We start from the raw sequence: 10,105 nt of genomic DNA on the forward strand, positions 1-10,105 counted from the left end.
CCGCGCGGCGGAGTCGCTCACAGCGCCCTCTGGGGGCCGGGGGGGCGGCGCGAGGGCCCCGAGAGGCGCTCCCCCGAGCGCTGGGACAGCGGGGGACGGGACCGCGCCCTGCCCACCTTCATTTGCATGTGTGGGTCTACCGGGGCTTGCGTGCCAAGCAGCCTGCGGAAACTGCATTGGTGGAAACCGATTTCAGTGAAACCCCAAGTCACACACTGGTACGCAGAACCAAGAGTGTGAAACCAGTGTTTTGAGCAGCTTTCGGGTAGTGCTGGCTTTCCCTGGCTGCTCACTCTCTCCCATCATCTCTTCTGTTGTGTTGAGGGAGCCAGAGTCCTCCCTGCCTGAAAGCAAGGAAAATCATAGGAAAGGACAAGGCCCACAAATAGCACCCTGTGAATTCCTGGTGAATTCAAGCCTGAGGACCAAAGGAGGGAGCAGCCAATCTCCTCTCTGCACAGCAGTTGTCCCCAGTGAGACTCGTGGGAGAACTAGGGCACTCCCAGCCCTGCCGCCTCCTCAACAGCTGCTGGCCCTGAGGAGCCGGGTGATCCAGAGGGACCGGGTCCTCCCGCGCCCCTGTGGCCTCCCACACTGCACGTTCTGCAAGGGATGATACCTTTTCCCCTCCTGCTTCCAAAAAAGGTGTGGTTCAGCCCAAGGAGGCTTGCCTGGGAAAGGCTCTACCCCTTCCTTAAGGACAGACCCACAGGCCAGGAAGAAAGAGGCCAAGACAGGCTGTCCAGTGGGATGGGACATGCAGACAGCAGCTACCAACCCAGCTCACCTCCCTAAGTGATTGAGAAAAATGAGGCTACTGGTGAGAGGCGGGAAGAGCAGGAACAGCTAGAGAAAGTGACGCAGTACCTCCAGCGCTGGAGGCCTGGGGTTGCTGAAGACCCGAAAAGGACCACAAGACAGCTCCCACAGATATTTGGGACAAGGGTCCAGGAACAGAGCCAGGGGCGTGACTCCCTGCCCCCTCTCAAGTGTCCCTTCCCAAGGGTACGCGTAGTCTCTGGGGTCGATTCCGGGGAACCACCCGCCTCACCATCCTATCTAGAGAGAAAACATCCCCCCGCCCCCCAAACAAACCCCAGACATTCCCACACCATTTAAGAGGACCAAAATAAAAAAATAATGAGCATGGCCAGGCTCAGTGGCTTAGCCTGTAATCCTAGCACTTTGGGAGGCTGAGGCAAGTGGATTGCCTGAGCCCACGGCTTCAAGACCAGCCCAGGCAACTTGGTGAGACCTCATCTTTACAATAAAAATTAAAAATTAGCCGGGCATGGTAGTGCATGCCTGTAGTTCTGGCTACTTGGGAGGTTGAGGCTAAGGCAGAGGGATCACCAGAGTCCCGCAGGTTGAAGCTGGGGTGGCCATGAATGTGCCACTGCACTTCAGCCAGAGCGACAGAGTGAGACTCCAACTCAAAAAAAAAAAAAAAAAAAAAAAAGAATAATGAGCACGAGAGGCTCTTGAAGGGAAGCTCTGGAATCTGGAGCCTGACTGCCTATCATTACCTTCCCAGGGTGGGGCTGGGGACAGTAAGGACACTCGTTTTGTTACTTTTTCTTTCTTTCCTTTTCTATGTTTCTGTTTTTATATTTTCTTAGCAGCAACAGAATAGGGAGACAGTCTTGAGGTATTTTAAAGAGTTTTTTTCTTAAAAAAAATAATATAAAGTTATAAAAAGCGGCCGCAGCCTGGGGCCCAGATCTGGCGGGGAGGAGGTGCTGGCGGCTCCTTGCGGCGAGCAGGCACTTTCTTGTTAATGGGCTTTTGACTGCAGGAAGACAAGAGGTGAGAGATGGTCAGGGCGGGACCTACGGGCTGTCCTCCTCCCTGAACTGTGCGGACTGTACGGACTAAAGCTTGGTTTCCTGCTGGCCTGGGGAATCAAACTGCAAGGGGACAGGTGAATGCCAGGCCAACACAGGCAGCCAGGTAGCGGAGCTGGAGAACATAAGTGGTCTAGGACCACGCCCAAACAGGAGAACACCCCCATCCCATGTCCAAGAAGTCCCTCCTGGCTGAGATCAGAAGGCTCCCATCAGAAGAGGAAATAAACCTATTGCAGGCTTTCCTAGAAACCCTGAAGAACTTGTCCTGAAAACCCAGAGGTGAGCACTTGAGCAAGATGGGCACACACGCATCTGTGGACCTTGGGCTGTGTACCTGACCTTCAATGCCCTGATACCCAGAGGGAGAACCAACGAGCAAGACCAGCCCACCCACCCTGCTGCTCAGTATGTCAAGCCATGGCTCAGGGAACCAAACTCCAAGGTAGCTCCAAGACCTGGAGTGAGGGCCACAGCCAATTCAGAAAGCAGTGGCGCTCTGAGTAGAGCGCAGCAGAGGTAGCACGGTATGGCATCTCCTCAGCCCAAGGGAGAAAGGGCTGGGATAGGGAAGGGTCCCCCAAGCAAAAGCTGGTGTCGCCTTGCTAAGAGCTGACCTACCTCTCCCTGAAGAAGACAATCCAGGAACTCTCTCAACTGCCCCTCTCGCCCCTTCCCTGCATGAGCACCAGCTTAGCACTTTCTCTGTCGGGCACCCACTGTGCACCCCACCCTCATCCGTCTTCAGGGAGCTGGGCTGGTACCTTCAGTGTAGAGCACTTCTCCTCAAAGGCCAGGGCCGGGCCCGGCTTCTTGCGGCGCACAGGGCAGGCCACAGCGGCAGGGGCGTCAGCCTGACAGTGCTTGGCCTTCACTGGCCGGCAGTAAGTGGCCAGGTTTTTCCGCTTCTTGGCTACCTCCTCCTCAGAGAGGCAGCTGGTTGTCAGGGCCTTGGCTGGGTGTCCAGCCACTCCCCGGTTCTCCAGCTGAGAAGCCTTGACCGGTGTGGGGGGCTGATGAGGGGACCCCCGACAGTCCAGGGGCCCTGCCCGCTTCACTCTTGGCCCCACTGTCCCGTTAAGCCCCATGGCCAGGGCTGTTTTAGTCTTGGCAGAGAGGCCCCGGCAGCCAGAGGGCTTGCCTTTTCCAGTGGGCTCCAGGATGCAGGTCCGTTTGAAAGTGGTGGGGCCTGGGGATAACTTCCGCTTTCGAGACGGGGCCTCGGCCTCCGTCCCGTCCTTGCCTTTGGATGACTTGCTGGCCTTGGAAGGCGGCAGCTTGCTGAAGGACGGGGACGGTGTGTTGGCAGGCAGTGGCGAGGTGATAGCCTGGCTCCCGCCCATGCACTCCGCCTGGCTGCAGGCAGCTGCCACACTCGGGGAACCTGCAGGGTAACTGGGGACAAGGCTGTCCTTGGTGGGGGGTGTGGAGGCTGGGCAGGCAGGTCTAGGGGGCAGGCCTGGAAGGCGGGGGCAACTGCCCACAGGGGATGGGCTCAGGGGAGCAGGTAAGGGGGTGCTGATAAGGTGGGACGGAGGTTCAGTCGCCGGCGGGATCTTCCTGCAGCAAAGAGAGTCCCACTGTGACTGCCAAGCAAACAAGAGGGCCTCCCACCACACAACACATGCCAACCTCTCTGCCCCACCTAGAAATAGCCAGAGTTGCTGCCATCTGCTGGGAGACGCCGGAACTGAGAGCTAGGAAGCCAGCACAAGACAGAAGGGAATCCCTGGCAGGGAGACCCATTAAGAACCTGAGTTTAAAGCTTGCTTCCTCCATCCCTTGGCACCCAAAGGTACAAGAGTCTAGATTCATCCCCAGACCACCCATTCGTGCCCTGCCTCAGCTGAGCTCCAGGCTGCCAAGTCTTCCCACCCGCGCTTCATGCCACCCCAGTCTGAGGTCCTGGCCAACAAGCCAAGTCACACCTATAGGTCTATGTGAGGATCAGGGCTTCTGAAGCCCTCCTGCACCTGGGGCCTGGGCACGGAAGTCTTGTGCCCGAGAGACTCACTTCCACATGTGTGAGCTGAGGTGCCGTTCTAGCATGGAGCTGAGTGCTGAGCAGAACCGGTCCAGCCGGCGGCTAAACACGTAGCATCCTGGGCTCACCAGCCGGCTCCCAAAGGTGCAGAACTAGAGGCAGAAGGAAGGTGCATGGTTGGCAGGGCCTGGGGGGCAGGAAGGGCATGTGTACTCAGGTTCTGATCTCCTCCCCACGCTGTGGGCCAAGAGGGCTGGGCCACCCCCACCCCGGCCCCTGCCCCAGGTCCTTACCGCCTGTGGCCGCGGGGGCCGGGTTGCATAATGGCAGTCAGGGGGGAGGTGGAGGTCGTCAGATGTCCCCTCCTCCTCACTCTCCTCGCTGGAGGCCTGGGCCCCACCCCGGGGCAGGGGGAAGGGGAACAGGCCTGGGTCCCCATCACCACCACAGGGGCCTTCATCATCCAACTCACTCTCAGAGGAGACCCGGGACCTGGAAGGGCCAAAGGGGATGTAAGGGTGAAGTGACTGGTGTGGGGTCAGGGCAGGGTGTCCCTGAACCTGCCAAGCTCAGAAAGCAGGGCACCAGGGCAGATACCCAGCTGGGCAGTCAGGGGAAGACGACAGAGGGAGGGATAGGAGAGAGCCTCAGAGCTCACAGAGGAGGAGACAGAGACCAGGGGCCACAGTTCCCCAGGGATTCTCGCCCCAGCCCTTCACTTCCCAGACCCTTCCTCCTCAGGGGGAAAATCTGCTCCAGATTCGCCTCCTCCAGAAAATCTTCAGAGTAAAACTGCACCCAGCTCTGGTCAGCCCAGTCAACTCTCTCAACCCCCTTCTGGCATCACATATCCTGTGAGCCTGTCTGTGAGCTGAGCCTGAGTTTCGTGTCTGCCCCTCGTGTGACGGGCACAGATGCATGTGTGACTCCTTCGGCAAGACAGGCTCTCCCCGGGGTCCAGCGCAGCCTCTGCACACGAAGGAGCCAGGGAATGAATACACAGTAGGACTGCCTCGCCCAGGATCGTGACCCTTTCGGCTCCCCGGTGACAAGTTGTGGCTTACTGCAGGCAGCTGGGGAAATGTCTGTATCCTGGGCGTTGGATCAGACACACTACAGAGGATGGGGGACTGAGGTATACTTGGACAGAAACGGGGAGTCACCTGCTTCTACACCACTGCCAGGAAACCCCAGGCATCCCCCCCATACTCAGGGCTGAGCAAGTATATCTTCCAGGACACTCCCTGAGCCTGTTTCCAGGGGTCCCCGGTAGCTGAGGGACCAAGTATCCCCCGGTGAGGTGGGGCTTGGGTCTTGGACATACCTGGGCAGTGAACAGTATGGGTAGGTCTTGGCACGAGCAGGGAAGGTGTTGCTGGGAGCAGCCACTGCTGCCACCACCTGGACTGAGGAGGGGAGCTCCGGGGAGGGGCGCTCCAGCACTTGCTCCTTGCGCCCTGGGCTCTTCTCCTTGGGAGACTCCCCCTTGCGGGAGCTGGCCTTCAGCTCTGCCACCAGCACGTCAAAGTCCTTGGCCCGGCCCTGGACCTCCCGGCGCTGGTGTACTGAGTGGATCTAGAATACAGTGGAGTGCCGGGGTGGGGAGGGAGTGAGAGCTGAGCAGGGGTGAAGGGCAGTGGTGCGTTCTGACCTGGATGGGGTGGGGGGCATATGGAGGGTGTGAATGTGTTTGCAGGTGTGTTGGTGTGTCTTTGTCTCACTCTCCCACGGGGCCCAAATCCATCTTTTGCATGAAAGGATCTGGAAGCCACCCGGCTCCTGCTGTTCCCAACTTGTGCCCACCAGGGGCAGTCTCCTCTCCCCTTCCCTGGGGTGGGCCTAACCCCCATCCCTTGAGCTGGATCTTCAACAGCATCCAAATTCCTCTCCTTGCCCAGAGAAGGAGAGAGAAGTCCTGCTGGGGACATGTACGGTGGGAGTGGGGGTTACCTTGCAGGTCAGCAGGCGGGTACAGATCTTTTTGGTCTCTGGATTTATGACCCCACACTGCCTGTTGAGGTCGCACTCCTTTCCTGTGGGGAAAGCGGTTCCAATGACCCTCAAGGCCATTTCCAGGAGGCCCACAAGAGGATTTGGCCTCTTCCTGCTCAGGGCGTGGGAAACACTGGCACTAAGGCAGAAGAGTGTTCAGCCCTCAAGCCTGGGGCTCTGCCTTCCAGAGAAACTCCTCCAGGCTCCAGCATCTCTCCATGGGCCTGATAACCCTCCTGGTTCCCACCCTATCCTAGGTACTCCTTCTGGGACGTCAAGCCGCAAGCAGGGCAACAAACATCAAGAAACAAGAGCAGCCAGAGGCATCTGGGATGCCACAGAAACCAGCTGCAAGATATGTCTGGTGCCCTGGGTCTAGGTGAGGAAGAAGAATATCACCTCTTGAGCAGAGGTTCCCTTGGCCCCAAGCAGGAGCCTAGGGCTTGAGAGAAGCTTCCCAGGGAGCAAGCAGGTCCAGAGGCGACAGGGCAACCCCTGTCCTGACCTCCCCCCTGGTGGGGCCAGGCCCACCCCTTCCTGACCTCCCCTCCATCTGACCCAAGGACAGAGCGGCCCAAGGAAGCCCCCTCTACCTTCCTGACCCCAAGACCACAACTACTCACGAGCCATCTTCCGGTGGGTCTTAGGGGGCAGCCTGGCCCCACCAGGCTCCTTTTCAGGAGGACTGCCTTCGACCCGGTGACTGGACACCTCACTGGGGATTATCTCGATGCTCTCTCTACCAGGAGGTTCTTTAGAAGGAGGAGCCATGGGAGTTTTTCCAGGGGAGTCCCTGGTGAGGCCGCCCGGCTGGCTGAGAAAAGCAGAGGGCGGGGCCACCCTGATCCCATGGCCATCGGGCTTCGGGAGACTGGACATCTTCTCCAGATTCACCACAGGCACGAAAAGGCTACACATGGAAAGAGGGTGTTGGCTGGGGGCAAGGAGGCTGGGCCCGGGGCCTGGACTCTAGCCCAGAGCCATCTCTTTCCCAGCCCTGGAATCTGGGTGGGTTCCAGCAGGGGTGTGGAACACGGGAAAAGGAGACCCCATGTTCCCTGGAATACATGGAACAGAGCCACAGATAGTGTGGCTGCCTCCTGCTGTGAACACTACCCTTGGCCCGGGTCTGCTGGCCCAGGGCTGCTGCCGTGGGTGTCAACCCCTCCCCAGGTTAGGGTCAGGGCCAGGCTCAGGAAGTCTCCAGCCTCTCCTTACCAGAGGTTGTCCTTCTGGGTCTTCTCAGGAGGTTGGTGGCCACGGTTCCGGGACCCCGGGCCCTTCTCCCTGGAGGAGGTTTTGGTGGAACCCGGGGCCCTACAAGCCGGGCCCTGCCCATTCACTACATGGCATTTCTGAGAGCTGGCAGGGGCTGGAGGTGGGGGTGGGGCCCGGGCATAAAGCTTGCTGAGGGGCCCATGTCTTCTTTCTGTCACCAGGAGGTGGAGAGAGTAACCGAGTGAGTGGTGCCAGTGGCCTCCTTCCCCAACTCAGCCCTGCCCGTGGACTCACACTAGAGAGTGTGAGTTTCCATTCACCGGACAGTTCATCTATCTCCTCATCTGAATTTGAGCCTGCAAGACTCAAAATTCTAGACCCAGCTTCCTAATCCTCTTAGCTCCTCCCTAACTCCACCCCGACCCCCACACTGCTCTGAAGCCACCCCAGGACCTTCCCATCCCCACTGCTGCCCTCCATCACCCCACACAACCTCCCAGCTGACCCTGTCTTCCATGTTCCATGCTCCACCCTCCCCTGTCCCCAATATCTCCTCTCTGGGGCTGCCCTCACCACAGTGCTTCTGGAAAGCTTGAGGCTTCACCACCTGGCTGCAGTGGTTACACACAACCAAATAGAAGTCGTCATGGGCGGGGCAGTGCCCGAAGATGGACATGTCTGCAATGACAGAAGCCTGTATCACTGGGGCTAGGGATCCCAGGGATTCCTGTGAGATCAGAGAGCGTTCCCATCCCCCCACTCAGAGGACACTTCACCTCCCAGCTGACACAAGAGGATTTATGCTGGATGCTCCCGGCTTCTAGAGTTCCATCTAAGCAGTCCCAAAGCAATGGGCTTCAAGTGAGTGGGCAAGTGGGCAACCCCCCATGATTTGGGTCTCTAACCACAGGTCACAGGTGCCAGGGCAACGGGCTGACTCAGACCTATCCAAATGAAGATCCCCAGACCTGCTGCTTCAAGCAACCATCTCCTTCTGGAGTGTGGGGGAGAGCGGAGGGTGGTCCTGTCTGCCTTGGGTCCCAGCCCGAGTGTGTGCTGACTCCCACCTTCTTTGATGAGGGTCATGGCATCCAACTTCTTCGTGTTTTTGCTACTCTCCTCCAGCTCAGCCCCTGGAGGAGAAACAGCTTAGAAGGACCACCCCTTCCCAGAAGCCCCGACCACTACGCAAGCAGGGCCTGCAGCCTGACAGTATGAGGCCCAGGCTCTCTGACAAGCTTCTAGTGTTCAGGACCACCTGGAGAACCTTTCAGCGGGTCATTCTCCAGGGCCCATCTCCTTCACCTGCTGCATCCGGAATTCGACAGTCCCATCATTAAGAAGAATGCAGCCACCTTTCGTGTGGACCCTTCACTTCTAGGTGCGTTTCAGGGTTCCACTGCTAACAAGTTGGGTGACTGTGGGTAAAAATCACCTCTTTTCTGGGCCTGCTTCCCCATTTAAAGAGGAAACAGTACCTAACGCAATTTTCTACGAATCCCTGAGTCTCTTCTAGAGATTTCTCAGATGGGTCCTTTCTGCTACTCTGTGGCATCCCAAACAGATACTCTCCCAGATCCCAACCCCCATGAACTCAATTTTGCTCCACCTGGGTTACCAGAGAATCTTCAGAGTTAACACCCAGCTTCTGGGTCCCGCCCTGACAGGACGGTCACAGAGCAGAGAAGCTGCTGTCTTTGGCCCTTTGGCATCTTCAAAGTCTCCTTGGTCAGCTATGCAAGCCCCTCCCCTTCTTAGGGGGGCTTTGGGCAGGGGTTGCCCTTGTACCTGAGTTTCTGGGTTAATGACAAAAACATCTTAGCTGTGCACAGCAGCTCTTTCCCCATCCCCCTACCTTACTCCTCCCCCCTCCCTCCTCTACGCCCCCTCCCTGTCCCTCGGAAAAAAAATCAATTCTGAGTCACCAAACCCATCTGACTCCATTTCCGGTTCTCAATGCACCCAGACCCTGACAATGGCCCCATCCTAGCCCACCCAGCATGGGGCAGTCCCAGGGTGGCCTGGGCTCCCACTTAGGTCTGCTGTCTGATGCCCATTAACAGATATGCCCCTTTCTAGGATGAGAAGATTGCTGACAGTCTTATATAATATCCAGATATAAGGGGTGGTGGGCTGGGCATGCAAAAGACAAGGGGCAGCTCCCGCTCTTGGAAGTCCGTTAAATGCAAGTGTGGGGAATGACGGACAGAACCAAGCTGGGAGTCAAATGTCTCAGAGGAGAACAAGTGTCATTAGAGACCCCTCCACGCGGTCTCCTCCTCCACCTCTTCTCACTTGCAAACTTCTTCAGGGGCGTGATGCCTGCTGTCACCCTCAAAGGCCACGAGGCCAGGTGCCCCCTGGGGCCCAGGAGACAAAGATCAGAAGAAGGGGCTGTAGGCCCACTCATTAAAGGCACTCAGGGGCCTAGAGAAAGTGGGAGTCAGAGGAGAGAGCCAAGAGGCAGGGCAAGAGGCCCGGGGAAGGACAGAGGGCTGGAGGCAGGGATGGACGGACCGAAGGATGGAGGGAGAGAGGATAGATAGATGGATGGACAGATGAACTACTGCGGAGGGCGGGGGTCCAAAAGCACCGCAGCCGCAGGCGAACGCCGAAAAGGAGCAGGAGGTGTGGGGCAAAAGGCGAAGGAACAAGGGGGGTGAGGAAGGGGGCACAGAAGTGGGGTGCGTGGGAAACACGTGGAGAGGACTGTTGCGGATGGGGAAAGCCGGAGGCAGGTGCAGGAGGGGCGGGAGCTGGAGGCCAGCAGGCAGAGAGAAAGATACAGACAAGCCTATGTGGGGGCAGGTACTGGGCACCAGCAGAGACAGAGGTGGGCAGGGTGGGCTGCGAGCGGTGAGCCGGCGCTAGGACCCGGAGGCGCGAAGGGGACGGAGCGGGCGGGCACTAGGACCCGGCGGGTCCTTTGTTTGGGGGGCCGGGGAGCCGGACGGCGGCTCCAGTCGGCGGCTCCCCTCAGCTGGCGGGGGCCCGGAAGGGGGGAGGGGAGACAGGGATGGGGTCCCCGGACTCTAGGGTGGCTTCACTCACCGTCGGCCGCGGGCAG

The 10,105-nt window shown here is 58.6% G+C and overlaps 1 protein-coding gene across 3 annotated transcripts; it reads right to left on the reverse strand.

Annotated features, from left to right (window-relative positions):
• Positions 1–1,583: 1,583 nt before the first annotated feature.
• Positions 1,584–10,105, reverse strand: ATXN7L2 (ataxin 7 like 2). Of its 3 annotated transcripts, XM_021718464.1 has the most exons (12): positions 10,090–10,105; positions 8,648–8,834; positions 8,106–8,171; positions 7,612–7,716; positions 7,039–7,249; positions 6,444–6,730; positions 5,779–5,861; positions 5,153–5,403; positions 4,122–4,320; positions 3,859–3,980; positions 2,609–3,404; positions 1,584–1,789 (listed from the first exon to the last, which is right to left on the reverse strand). In XM_021718464.1, exons 3-12 carry the CDS (start codon positions 8,122–8,124, stop codon positions 1,775–1,777), a joined length of 2,088 nt encoding a protein of 695 aa, XP_021574139.1. In that variant the 5' UTR covers positions 8,125–8,171; positions 8,648–8,834; positions 10,090–10,105; the 3' UTR covers positions 1,584–1,774. The 3 variants fall into 3 exon arrangements, with proteins under 3 accessions (XP_021574139.1, XP_008067958.1, XP_021574138.1); XM_008069767.1 differs by lacking the exon at positions 8,648–8,834 and having other exon boundaries at positions 6,444–6,634; positions 10,090–10,099; XM_021718463.1 differs by lacking the exon at positions 8,648–8,834 and having other exon boundaries at positions 10,090–10,099.

Source organism: Carlito syrichta, unplaced genomic scaffold (genome assembly GCF_000164805.1).
Source record: "Carlito syrichta isolate Samal-C Ts95f unplaced genomic scaffold, Tarsius_syrichta-2.0.1 Scaffold312201, whole genome shotgun sequence".
Taxonomy (NCBI): Eukaryota; Metazoa; Chordata; class Mammalia; order Primates; family Tarsiidae; genus Carlito; species Carlito syrichta.